Source organism: Passer montanus, unplaced genomic scaffold, assembly GCF_014805655.1.
Source record: "Passer montanus isolate IOZ18808 unplaced genomic scaffold, ASM1480565v1 scaffold86, whole genome shotgun sequence".
NCBI lineage: Eukaryota > Metazoa > Chordata > Aves > Passeriformes > Passeridae > Passer > Passer montanus.
Genome location: NW_024373923.1, coordinates 1670240 through 1684389, shown reverse-complemented (window position 1 = coordinate 1684389; position 14150 = coordinate 1670240). Strand labels below are relative to the sequence as shown.

Sequence of the window (14150 nt, the reverse complement as noted above, 5' to 3'; positions counted from 1 at the left end):
GGAGATGTTTCTAAAGCACCTTTTGTTTTGAACTTCCTGATGGGACTTCAGTGAATACGACTTTTTTTGTGGACTGCTTATAGGAAACTGGTAGTTCCAGCTGAAAAAAAGATCAGTTTTATATAGTATGTGCAAATATAAATAGTTCACATGGGCTCAACTTGCCAGCCAGATGTTGGTAAGGATGAATCCTTGTATGCCCAAGGATTTTGTTCAGAGATTAGTATGAATTCTGACAAGTCCAGTAAGTAATGAAGAAATAGCAGGGTGAAGGTCACCCCTGTGATTTCACTCCCTGAAGCCTAACCACTTTAATTATGTGATTAAACCATGCTCAACTTCTGGAGCTTTTCCATCTCATGCATCCTGTGGAGGGCTGGGCTCCTTGGCCACCCCTCTCCTCCTGGCATCAGAGGGAGGTCTCCATCTGTGTCAGCATCCCGGGGATTCTGCTTGGCCTTTGCCCCTGGTGTCCCACAGAGCATCCCTTTAAACTGTGCTGACCTGATCCATTTCCAGAGCTGCTCCCTTGCCAGGAGACCTGTGGGGTGATGCCACCTCTGCACCCACCCATAGGGTGTCCTCCCCATCCATGCTGCCAGCGAGCCTCTTCCAAGGAGAATGCCACCTTCTGTGCATCCTCCCTCGCCAAAGCATCGCTTTGGAAACGTCTTCCCTCTTCTGATCTGCCCAGATCCAAGCAAAATCCATGAGTTTACAGCAAGATCATCATTTCTGTGTGGATGAGCTCAGTTGAAAGCTGAACACCCCAAACTGTCCCAGGTCAACCCTGTTTCTCCCAGACTGGTTGCAGTTCCTGGAGTAGTAAAACCCTGGTGGTGTTGCTGTGAGGTGGTTCCCTCCCTCAGAACCACCTTTGGGTCTCCAGTGGTGGTGTCCCTCAGAACTGGTGATTTCCTTCACACAGAACCACCTTTGGGTCTGCAGAGTGATGGTGTCTCTCGGAACCCTGGTGATTTCCCTCCCTCAGAACCACCTTTGTGTCTGTGCAGAGGGGTGATATCACTCAGAACTGTGGTGATTTCCTTCACACAGAACCCCCTTTGGGTCTGCGGAGGGGTGATGTCCCTCAGAACCCTCGTGATTTCCTTCCCACAGAACCCCCTTTGGGTCTGCGGAGGGGTGATGTCCCTCAGAACCCTCGTGATTTCCTTCCCACAGAACCCCCTTTGGGTCTGCGGAGGGGTGATGTCCCTCAGAACCCTCGTGATTTCCTTCCCACAGAACCCCCTTTGGGTCTGCGGAGGGGTGATGTCCCTCAGAACCCTCGTGATTTCCTTCCCACAGAACCCCCTTTGGGTCTGCGGAGGGGTGATGTCCCTCAGAACCCTCGTGATTTCCTTCCCACAGAACCCCCTTTGGGTCTGCGGAGGGGTGATGTCCCTCAGAACCCTGGTGATTTCCTTCACACAGAACCACCTTTGGGTCTGCAGAGGGGTGGTGTCCCTCAGAACTGTGGTGATTTCCTTCACACAGAACCACCTTTGGGTCTGCAGAGGGGTGGTGTCCCTCAGAACCTTGGAGATTTCCTTGTGAGGGAGGCAGCAATCGATGTCACCACGTTTTCCTCATCATTCCAGGGATCCCAGGGAAGTGATTGAAAGGCAATGAGCTCTCTGCCCCACCTTCCTGCTGGAGGGCAGAAACGCTTGCTGCTGGGGTGGGTGGTTTAATAATATGTTCTTCTGGAGACAAGATGTTCAGAGGGGAGGTGTGCCCCCATAGTAAGGAATAAATATAAAGGCAATATTTACTTTTTTTACGTTTTACACCTTCCTTCTTTTTCAAATAAAAATGTAATCCCACCTGTCTGTTTGCCTTCAAATAGGCATTTGGGGATCCCAAGTCTTTCTTGGTCTTCCTAATTGGAGTGAAGTGTTTGGCCAAGGCAGTGGTGTTGTCCCTGTGGGGCTGGCTGTGAATGGGGTGTTGGTGTGGGTGGCTTTGCTCAGGGACATTTGCACAAGGGACTTGCTCAAGGTTGTGGAGCAGTTGGTGGATGCAGGAACAGAGCCTCAGCACCCCTATTCCACCAAAATAGAATCAGAGTTTGGTTTGGGTTCGAAGTAACCATTGTGTCCAAGCCCCCTGCCACGGGCAGGGAGACCTTACATTATCCCAGGTTACCCCAAGCCCTGTCCAGCCTGGTCCTGGGCACTTCCAGGGATCCAGGGGCAGCCACAGCTTCTCTGGGCAACCTGTGCCCGTGTTTTTCCACCAAGTAACAGGAGCAGGAGTGATCAATCACTGGCCAGCGTACCCCAGTGAAAGTAGCTGTAATATTTTGACAGATTACGGTGATCTCACATGCACATCTTAATTGCCTCATTATGAAGAGACACAAATAAAACTGGGGGGAGAAAAAAAAAATAACCCACATATATTTTATGGGCTGATGGATGTAGCAGGCAGGTCTGCACAGACAGGGCCATGGGTGGATGCAGAGGGAGAGCAGCCAGCCCACCCTGGCTGCTGCCTCCACTCCTGCAGCCTGGAGCAGGGATTGGGAAAGAGGTGCAGGCAGCAGAGCAGCAGAGCCAAAGCATCTGAGCCTCAGGGTGCTGAGTGCCCTGAGCCGGGGAGGTGGTGCTAAAAAATAAATCAGGATGAGGAAAGGTGATGAGATCTCCTACTGACTCTCCCGTCCTTAGAAGTGTTTAAGGCCAGGCTGGATGGGGCTTGGAGCATCCTGGGATAGTGGAAGGTGTCCCTGCCCATGGCAGGGCTGGAAGGAGATGAGCTTTAAGGCCCCTTCCAGCCCAAACCACTCTGAGGTTCATTCTGTGGTTCTCTGACTCCCTCTCCTGACAGGGTCAGCAGCCTGGGGTGGCCTGGAATGCTCAGCACCCCAAAACCTGGTTCTGACACCTCTGGGATGCTTTGCTGGGTGGTCTCATGCTTCAGGGGTAAAACTGGAATTCCTCCAGGGGTTTTGCGTCAGTGAGGACCGAGGGATGCTCAGGAGGGGGGGCCAGCAGCAGGCTGGGGTGGGGGAGCAGTGGTCAGGGATGTTCAACCCCAAGCCTTGCCCCTGCCCTTGCACCCTGAATCCCTCTACACACTCAGGCTGGGTGAAGGGAGGAGCTGGAGACTCCTTGTTTTGCCTGGAAAAATGACATTTTGACACCAGGAGCAGGCAGAGATCAGCCAGAGCCTGAGGCTCCTTCCTCCACTGTGCTGAATGCAGAATGAGCCTGGCATGGGGGGGCAGCTGCTTTGCATCCCCTGCCTGCCCTGGGGCACCCCCATATCTTGGGGGGGCACTCCCACGGAGAGTCACTGGAGGCACAGAAAAAGGAAACACAGTCAGGAGCCAGCACTTTCCTGAGGGAAAATCATAGCAAAGAGAAGGCCAAGCAATGCACATTTTAAAGGGAGATACTCAGAAAATCTCAATGCAAATAATCAAAATATAAAATAAAACCACATAAAATATGAATATATACAATATTAATGCAAAATTATAAATATCTAAAATATACAAATAATAAAATATTAACGTACCAGAATATTAATGTATTAGAATATTAGAGTATTAAAATATTGAAACGCTGCATGTTACAGCAATTATGCTGTGTGCCAGCAAACAATTAGAAGCCAAAATTGCTGTCTCCCAGCCAAGACTCAGGGTGTGAAGTGCTGTCCCCGTGGATGGGAAGGGGACATCCCCCGTGCCTGACACAGCCCTGAACCAGCAGCCACACCTTGCACAAGCCTGGGCTCTGCCTGGCAGCCTTTATCTCCTCCGAGGGCTCGGCTTTTCAGGGCGTTGTCACCGGGGGTGAGGAAGGAGATGGGAAAGGGAAGTGCTGGTGGAGAGCCCTCACAGGTCGCAGGTCTCTTGCTCCTGCCATTGAGCAACACTGAGACCCGGGGGCAGGATTCCGTCCCTCCCCAGGGCTGGCACATCATTCCAGGGCTGCTCCGAGCTGTGCCCGTGCTCCATTTCCACCCCTGCAGACAAGTAGAGGCAATACGAGTCTGCTTTATCTATTTTCTGTGCATATGTCTTTATAATCTGTTGAGTGTACTTCTGGTTTTTACTCAGCACGGTGCTAAAATCAACATTTCGCCTCTCTCTGATATTTCAGTTTTACATTGCTGGTTTGGAGATGCTGGGATCCTTCAGTATTATAGTGAAAGAGGCTGGAGAAAAAAAAGATTATTTTAAAAAAAGAGGAGGTTTTGAGTAGCAGAGTGCCTGGATGAGCTTTGGGTCACCCAGGGAGTGCACGTTGCAGGTGCTTTATGGCATTGCTGTAGTCCCTGGCTTGTATCTGACATTTTTCACCCAAAAAGAGGACAAAGCTTAGCTCTCCCAACCCCTCTTTTTTTTCCTGTTGCAGCTTCAGGTGTCTAAATCTGTTGGCAGAATGTGGGGGAAGCAGTCCAGTATCCCACCATCATTTTTTTATAAGTGGGGCTTTTCCTGGCAAGAAAGCAATGAATGAGTTTTAAGCATGACCATAAATGCAATGTTTCAGAACATGATCTGCAGAATACATTTATTTTAGGTGCCCTCCACCCTTTCCACCATCTCCCTCCAGTTTATTTTAACAATGCTGTAATTTTCTATTACAGAATGGGATTTTGCTGTTTAACTCCCTGTCGTCTGCTCAGCATTTGCGTGTGTGTGTGTGTGTGTGTGTGTGTGTGCACTGGTGACATTTGTCACCATCAGATGCTATTTTTAAGCCTGTTATTATTGAGGACCCCACCCTTGGCTTGGGGAATGGGAAGGGGGGAGTGCAGGAGGAGGGAGAGGAGGGAGGGGAAGGAAGGAAAACGTCAGCCTCAGCACACTTCCAGCCTCTGGCCATCAACCTCCCCGGGGGCATGGGAACCATAAGGTCATTTCTCAAGCTCGCTGAGCTCCAGAGCTGTCAAACCACCCTGAGAGTTTAAAAAATGCAAATGTATGCAAATGAATGGGCTGTTTCTCTCCATCTCCCCCCCTCACCCCCGGTTTAAATGACATGAATCACCTTCAATTTTGCCAGCATCCTGTAAAGTTATCGGCTTGCCTAAATGCTGCAGTTAACAAAACCACATCTCAGGAGGACCAGGGAGGGATAAGAAAGGAAAAATAGCTAATTTCCACCAAAGCCCCCTAATTTTTAAATCTATTTTTTACATATGAATATATGTAACTCTGTATATAATCACACCACAATCTCCCCATTCTAATTTTTCTTGCTGTTGAGCAAATAATCCACTAATTAGGGAGAATGAAGCTTAGTGTCCAGAAAAAACCCTCTCTAAAAACATTTCTCAGGGTAGTCTGATATTCTGCTGTTCTGATTTTTGGCACTTAGGGTGATCTGGCAGTGAAAGATGAAAATAGGAAGACACGTTCCTTCATGCAAGAAGCTCCTTTAACACTCAGGCTCCTTCCAAACAAAAATAAACGAGTAGATGATAAAAACAGCAATAGAAATTTAATTGCTCACGCTTATTATTCGGGATACAAAGCCCTAGAAAGGAAGCTGTCTTTTCCTCCCTGGCTCAGGGGTTATTTATTATCTTACACTCCACTTGGAGAAGGTATTAGATTTACTGTCATTTATCGGCGATTTTCAAGGAGGATTTGATACAGAGCTGGTCGGGATGGCAGAGGAGCATTGCTGGTTAACATGGTTAAGCACAGCACACTGTAATGAATCAATTTGTTTCAGACAACAGACGTAATTAGCGTGGAGGTAATGGGCACACCATGGGATGCGGGGCTGCAGCGTCCTCCTTCCGCTGAAAATGTCGCTGGCCGGAGCTGGGTGCAATTCCTGGTTCCTCTGCCCAGCTCCAGGCTAGGGGAGCTGGCTGGAGAGGGCTTCCCGTGACTGGGGCTGCCCTCCAGCCCCTGTGAGGCTTCAGTGAGCATGGACAGCTGTCCCCCATCCCTGAGGCTCCCTGCAGGCCTGTGGTCCATCACCTCCCTGTAGGTTGCAACATCCTCCGAGACCTTCGCTCTCTGGCTCCCACACATCCATTTTTGGCAGTGCTGGCTAGGTGTGGGGGAGATACCTGCAAGGTCTCCCTGGGGAGAGAGGAAAAGGGAGACAGTGTTCCTTTTCCCACGGGAACATTTCATGCAGAGTCTGATCTCCTCTACGGCCCCCCCCAAGGCTTCCCAAGGGTTGCTGGCCAAGGTGAAGCACAGGTTTTCATGGACAGCCTCCATCAGACCAGGCTCTTTCCATCCCCGAGGCAGCTGGGAGGGTGGGAGCCAGCTGAAGTAAACCAGGGCCCCACTGGTGGCTTGGAAGGAGGTTTGGAATCAGCAGAGCCAGAAACTGAGCAGGGAAGGATAGCCAGGACATGGCAGTGGATCCCAGGAGAACTGCAGAGGTGGCATAGTGTGGAACTGGGGAACCTGCCTGGTGGTGTCAGCCTTGCAGAAGGGATGGAGTGGGCTGCAGTTTTGCTTCCACTGAGTTCTCCTGGAGATTAACTGCTCTGTCCCTTGGCTGGCAACCAAGTGTCTACCTGCAGCAGGGCCAGGGCTGGTGGAGGTGACACTGCATGAACACATGCTCTGTGTCCTGGGGGTATCCAAGGGTTAGTGTATTCAAAGTTTCTGTCTGTTTGATGTATTCTGTCTGTGAGGGGATTAATGTATTCGTCGCCTGCTGGAGGAAATCGCTTTCCTTTCCCGGGATTTCTCATGTGGAAGGGCTGCTAGAGCCATGTGAAAGAGGAAACATTTTACAGATTAAAAAATGGCCAAAAAAAAAAAAAGTCAGGTTTTCCTCTTGGGTGTGGGCTTTTTGCTTCCGAGTTTTCCTTTGAAGCTAAAGCTGCTCTAGCAGGGGAAGATGTCTGCCAGAAGCACAGGGCATTTTGATACCACGCTGACAAGTCCACGCAGGATTGGGAATGGAGAGATCTCAGCTCATGGGAAAAGATAGAAGACAACACTCTGTCTGGCCAGGTCCTTGCTACCTGGTTGTCTTCCTCTGAGTGTTTAGATACACATTATGACACAAATCTTTGCTTTCCTCCCCAATCCCAAATCCCTCAGGATGACATTCCTTATGTGGCTTGTCCCCACATGAGGTGACATGTCATAGCTTCGAGGCATGAAGTAGAACTGAAGATCCATAAGGATCACTCTCCTGCTGCAGCAGGAAGCTGTGACCCTCCTGTCTGGGATGTCCTGTTGTACCAGCCCCAAAAACAATCAGGTAGATGAGATGGGCACTCCCTGGCTCATCTCGTTCAAGCAGTGTAGGTGCAGGCTCTTGGCAGTGTGAAGCAATACAGCATCACACTTCCCCCACATAGCTCCTGGCAGGACAAATCCAACGTGTGCCTGGAACAATGCTGGCTCCAGGAGGACGCAGAAGAAATGTGGTGGGTAGGGAGTCATTGCACAAGGTTTCTGGGGGAGGGGTGTGAAAGAGAAGAGGGAGCTTGTGGTGATTGTGAAAAGGTGAGCAGGGTGGGAATTAAGAAGGATGAGGACAAAGAAGGAGATGAGGAGATAGGTAGGGAAGCAGAGGTTCAGTCACAGAGGATCTGGAAGGAGCTGAAGGTGGCCTAGAGACGCACTGAGACAGTGCAGGCAGGAGGTGACATCAGGTGAGGTAGAGGAGGGAAGGACTCTGGGAGAAGGCAGCGTCGTTCTGGCATTATCAGTTGGCAATGCCCTGCTAACGCTCTGCTGTTGGTGCTTTGTCCTAGGGCACTAAATGAGAATATGGCCAATGGCATTGAAGATCTTATCGGGATCCCATTCCCGAACCACAGCAGCGAGGTCCTGTGCGGTTTAAATGAGCAGCGGCACGACGGGCTCCTCTGCGATGTCATCCTCATCGTGCAGGACCAGGAGTACCGCACCCACCGCTCCGTCCTGGCTGCCTGCAGCAAGTACTTCAAAAAACTCTTCACTACCGGCACTTTAACAGACCAGCCCTATGTTTACGAGATTGACTTTGTCAAGCCTGAAGCACTTTCTGCCATCCTCGAGTTCGCCTACACCTCAACCCTCACCATCACCACCTCAAACGTCAAGCACATCCTCAGTGCCGCCAAGATGCTGGAGATCCAGAGCATCATCAATGTTTGCCTTGAAATCATGGAGCCCGACAGAGAGGCCGAGGAGGAAGATGACAAAGAGGACGACGAGGACGATGAAGATGAAGATGAAGACGAGGAGGAAGAGGAGGAGGAGGAAGTGGAAGATTTTGTCAATCAGGAGAACCTAGCTGATGTACAAGAAGTAAGCTGCCACCAAAGCCCTTCTGAGTCCGATCTCACCGAAGAAGCTTATACAGAAGCACCTAAAGATTTTCCAAATCACTTCCCAGCCAGTAACTCCTCTGGGCACTTGGGCATGATACGAGACTTCTCCATAGAGTCCTTGCTGAGTGAAAACTTGTACCCTAAGGCAAACATCCCAGAACGGAGGCCAGCTCTGTCTCCTTTTGCCCCCAGCTTCTTCCCCCACTTGTGGAACGGCGACTTTAACTCCTTCCCCCAGCTCGAGGAGCCACAAGTAGACAACGGCCCCTTGGATCTGGTGATCAAAAAGAGGAAGATCAAGGAAGAGGAGGAGAAGGAAGACCTGCCTCCACCTCCTTTCCCTAATGACTTCTTCAAGGACATGTTTGCCAACACCCCAGCAGCTCCCTTAGGGCATATTAAGGCAGAGACTGACTACAGCGCTTATCTCAATTTCTTAAGTGCTACCCAGTTTGGAGGAGTTTTTCCCCCATGGCCCCTGGAGGAAGAGAGGAAAATAAAGCCCAAGGCATCCCAGCAGTGTCCCATCTGTAACAAAGTCATCATGGGAGCTGGCAAGCTGCCCAGGCACATGAGGACCCACACTGGGGAGAAGCCCTATATGTGCAATATCTGTGAAGTTCGCTTTACCAGGTGTGTGTTGGTCACCTCTGCTGTGTGTGGGGAGTGGGGTGGTGGCTGGAGGGGCCACATCATAACCCGTGACTGATTTCTCAGCTGCTCATCAGAGAAAACTCACCAGAGTTTTTGTCCCAAAATAAAAGTAGGAAAGAGAGCAGGGCACGATCTCTGTCCCTTTGGAAAAAAAAAAAAGGGGAGGAAGGGAGGGTGGAGGAAGAAAAAGAACCTACTGATTTTTGTGGGTTGTGGATGACATCCACAGCTCACTGTATCCATCCCCTCACTGGACAAAAGCTTAAATAAGTAACAGGATATTTTCAACCCCACTGTAGTTCACCACAGTGGGACCAGAGTGAGCTGGAAAACAGATGGTCAAACAGCCAAGGACACTTCATCTCTAATGTGCTGAGAGATGCATTGAGTTGGGAGGGCCATTTTAGCCACAGGATGTAATTAGTTTGGGTTTGCACATTTTGGCATCAGCGTAGACCACAACCAAGTTGCACACGTTTGGACATGACAGTATCTGGGCTTTCTGGGCTTTCTGGGGCTGGAGTGGCTCTAATTATTAGGTCTTAGTACTGCAGCTGGGGTCTCGCTCTCTTCCCCAAAGTAACAAATGACAGGGTAAGGGCAAGCGTCCTCAAGCGTCACCTCAGGGGAGGTTTAGATTGGTTATGAGGAACAATTTCTTCATGCAAAGCACTGTAACAGCCTGTCCAGGGCAGTGGGGGAGTCCCCATCCCTGAAGGCATTTAAAAGGTGTGTAAATGTGACACCTGGGGACATGATTTGGTGGACTGGGCAGCGCTGAGGGAACAGCTGGACTCACAGAATCATGGAATGGCTTGGGTTGGAAATTACTTTAGAGTTCATCCAGTTCCACCCCCTGCCATGAGCAGGAACACCATCCACTATCCCAGGTTGCTCCCATCACTGTCCAACCTAGCCTGGGACACTTCCAGAGATGGGGCAGCTGCAACTTGTCTTGCCAAGTTGTATTTAGCTGTGCAAATCTAGTGTTCCAGCCTGAAACCGTGCTCTGCAAAGCTGGGCAGATTTAATCGGTGAGCGGAGACAAATAGATTCCTGGACCTGCTCTTGCTGAGTATAATTAATATCTAATGAGAACAATCTTTACCATAATAATAAAGCTTTCTGACAAGAGCATGGTATTTCAGCTCCTGGCTGCATGTGAGAGAGAGAGAGCCCTATTAAGCTGGGGTGAGAAAACCAGAGGAAAATAATCTGCACAGTAGGCAGAGGCGAGCTCCTGACAATGGCCGGACACCTGGGGTGCTCCTGCATTCAGCCTGTCTTTTCTTCTCCTGTCCCTATGATAATATTCGAATGGAAGATATGCAGATGATGAGAATTTGACCTGAAAATAAATTTCCATGCTCCCCTCCATTAACACAGCAGACACCATATTATAATGCGGGGAGCATCGTGCCGCGGGCGGGCATGTGCAGCGTGAGCCAGCTCACCCTGGTATTTGCAGGGGAAAGGCCACTGCATGGTGATAATTCCTGCCTGCAGGAATTTGGATCTGGCTCCTGCTGCATCCCCAGGTTGGCACTGTTGTCTCCATGGGGTGGGTTCAGCCCTGTGAGCGTGGTGGCCTCTTGAACTGGAGGGACAGCCTGGCCAGCCCCATCCTGTGGTCCCTGTCCCTTGTGTGTGCTGCTGCGGGTGCTAATGTTTGATGAGGAAATAGCCTGCCTAGATCCATCACTGACATCTTCCCTGTAACAGGAGTAAGAGAGCTGAGCCCTCCCAGAGGGCTCCCAAAGTCCTTTGCAGGCAAGGGCAGCATTGTTCACTTAGTTTGGGGAAACTGAGGCACGATGCCTAATCCAGACAGGTTATATCAATGTGATGGAGGTTGAAAACTCCACACAGAGCTGGTCTAGCATGACCCATTACTAATACAGGGACTAAACCTGATAGTTTTTACACGCCCATGTGCTCAGCAGCTTCTAAATACAGGTCACAGGGGTAGGGGGACTTCATCCAATGGAAAAAAAATCAAAAAACTGGGACTCACCCAACAGCGCAGTTCGTCAACATCCCTGATGAAAATTGGTCTTGTGGGTCACTGTGCAGAGCTGGGTGCTGGAGGGTCTTCTCCTTCTTTAACACCCTGAGCAAAGCGGATATCTTAAAATATTGATTTGTTTTTAAATGTGTTTGGAAGGATTTTGAATAGTGTGCAGCTAATTGGTTTTGTTTGGGGTGAGGTTTTCTTAGCTGTTTTCATCATTATTCTCGTGTGAGAGGAGCTTTTTTTAGGAAAAGGTGTAGTTTTAAGCAAAGTGGAGTGATTGAGATGTAGAAAGATATTTCTACTGTGATTTCCTGAGTGCTGCCACATGCATTATGTGTTTTGCTCTCGGGGGAGGGGGGGATCCCATGCTTTCTGAAAGCATTGGACTTGCACCCACAGTACCTTCACTGGGGAGATGCAAGCTCAGATGGTCCCTTTTGGGGTCCCCTGGGAATGAGGGTGAAGGGAAGCAGAGGTTCCCAAATGGAATTTCAGTATGAATCAGCCCTTGGCATTATTTCTGCATTTAAGGCACTGTGGAGGTGAAAATCTGCTGGGGAAATGGAGAAGATCTGTTTTCCTGGGGGAGGAGTGCCCCATCCTCCCCAGCAGATCCCTTTCCCTCCACATCAGTGGGGTCTCTCATCCCCCAGCAAGGACCCTAGGTGCACCTGGACCTGCCACTCCTGCTGCCCATGGACATCTGATCGCAGGAAGCAGGACTTCATTTAATGGCTCATTAATTATTTTTTCCTTAAACAAAGGCCACTCAGCTTGTAGTCTGCTGTTCCACCCTGCTAGAACGCCAGAGAAAGCTGCAAATATTTCAGCTTTTCCACCAAGACAGCCCCAGAGTGCTCAAGGAGATACTGTTCCAGCCGGAAAGGTTAACATTATTTGTTCCTATTATTTGTGTTGTGACAGCTCGCAGAGCCCTAATCGCTCTCCTAATGCAATTGCATTAAGGTTATTCACACACACAGAGTGCGGATCTCCGTCGGAGCGAGCCTCCAGCCAGCTCCCAGCTCACAAACCCCGTGTTCCCCATGCCACATCCCCCTGAGGTGCTTCACCCCAGAGCACCTCACCCCCCCAGCCTCTGAGCAGCTCCAGGTGGAGCCACAAACCTCCCTTGCAATCCCCGGAGATGCTGCTGGGGCAGGGAGGGTTGGGTTTCTCCCCGTCTGCTGACGAAGATGGGTAATAGCCTGAAAAGAGCTTTGCCTGTATTTACATTATACAGTCCTGGCACGCAGCGTGTTTATTAGGAAAAGCGATCCTGCTAGGTTAAACATTACCTACAGAGGTTTAAATTAAATTATAGGTGGGGTCGGCAGCTCTGCTTTTTGTTAACACTTCCCCCCGCTTTGCAGCACGAGCCCCCGCGCTCATCCACGCGCGACTTCGCCGTTTGGGGTGAAATTCTCCCTGCTGCTGCTGAGCTCTGACTCCAGCCCTTCCAGAGAAAATGCACCCTTGTGAGAACCTTGGGGTAATACCAGCTTTAAAAATGCCACAGTGGAAAAGTGTCCTGAGCTTGGCACAGGGACTGAGGGATGTCTTTTTTCATGTCTCCCTAAAAAACCTGTAGGTGCAGGGCCAGGCTGGGATCAGTCTCCCAAGAGCAATAAAGCATCCTCTGGTGAAGAGCTCACTCTCCTGCCAGGGATACTCCTTTGCATCCTTGTTCCTTCGGGAATGGTGTGCAGGGATGCCCAGCCGGGAGCTGCATTCCTCACAATGTGGCCAACACCTCTGTGCTGCTGGGCATGTCACCAAAAACTGTTTCAATATGGGCTGGGTGGCAAAAACTAGTTCAGAGGCAGCACCTTGCAAGTTTTGAGGGCTTGACTTGCCAGAAGAAACAGATTTTTATCTGTTTTTTATGTTATATAAATTAAATAGTCATAATACATATATACATTATGCAATTTATAATATAATTATATTTTAAAACAATAATGAATTGTATATTCTTTACTGTTTAAATTAAAATACACCCTATAGTTTTATATTACATATCTATAATATATAATAAATTTTTTTATCTAATAATGAAATTACTCCACATGTTCTACATATTTCTAGCCTCAATACTAGCATGTTGGAGGGTTCACACTGAACTAATTTTGGAAAACAATATGAACTTTCCCACTTTGCTCTCTACTTGAATGCCACTGGTGCAACCTTGGAAGCAGTGTTCAGCTCAGTTGGGCCACACTCAGCTTCACTTTTTATAATCATACACGTTAGACGTAATTTTGGTTTTTTTCTGTTTTTGTCTGTGGAAGGAAACATTTATTTTTTGGGGAAAAAGCAGTGATTGGATTGCCCATATGGGAAAATATTCTTGCTTTTAGATGTTCCACTTAAAAAATATTTTTATAAATATTTGTAAATAAGTGCCATTGGGATGGATATTACACTATTTCATGTCTGGACTTAAGAAACTTCTCCAAACTGTGTGGGAGGTTGGATGTGTGCTGGCCTTGGAGACCCTGGCAGGGAAGGGCAGAGTGCCTGGGCGCTGCACCTCTGGCAGCATCACCCTCTGTGATGCTCCTGCTCCAAAAGAAAGCTCCTGAGACACCATGTGGTCAGTGCAAGAATAAAAGGAGAGGAAAATCGGCTCCCAGAGGGACTGAATTTAAGCAGTATTGTCCTGCATTTCCAGACTCTCGAATCCCAACTGAATTCCTTATTTGCAGGCTGGAACGAGGCTGTATTTATTTAATAATCCCAGATTTAGTTATATATAGATATATTCCCATATTTAGAATCTTGCTCTTTACAAATACATGGAAGGAATATGTAGCCTAGTGGGGGTCGGGCTCTTCTCTCAGGGAACAAGGGACGGAACAAGAGGGAACAGCCTCAATTTGTGCCAGAGAAAGCTGAGCTTGGAAAATCTGTAAAAATGTCTTCCCTGAAAGGGCTGTCCAGCCCTGGGACAGCTGCCCAAGGCAGTAGTGGAATCTCCCTCCCTGGAGGGATTTAAAAGCCATCTGGATGTGGCACTTGGGGACATGGGTTAGCGGTGGCCTTGACTGGCGGTGTGGTCGGACTTGATGATCTTAGGTCTTCTCCAGCGTTAATGATTTTGTGGTTTTTGAGTTTATTACAGGGATTTTTTTTTCCTCCAATTTAAGCTGTTTTGAACTCTCTGGGATGGGCTGCAAACTCCTGATGTGGAGGGCTTTTCTGCCTATGATGTTTTAGT

The 14150-nt window shown here is 49.1% G+C and overlaps 1 protein-coding gene across 4 annotated transcripts in view; it reads left to right on the top strand.

The window, feature by feature from the left end:
* The window catches only part of ZBTB7C (zinc finger and BTB domain containing 7C), a 151585-nt gene that overhangs the window by 133590 nt on the left and 3845 nt on the right, over positions 1–14150 (top strand). For all 4 annotated transcript variants that reach the window (XM_039733385.1, XM_039733386.1, XM_039733388.1 and 1 more), the window contains one exon: positions 7702–8895. In XM_039733385.1, the coding sequence (XP_039589319.1) occupies positions 7702–8895 (1194 nt within the window). The remainder of the gene's footprint in view (positions 1–7701; positions 8896–14150) is intronic.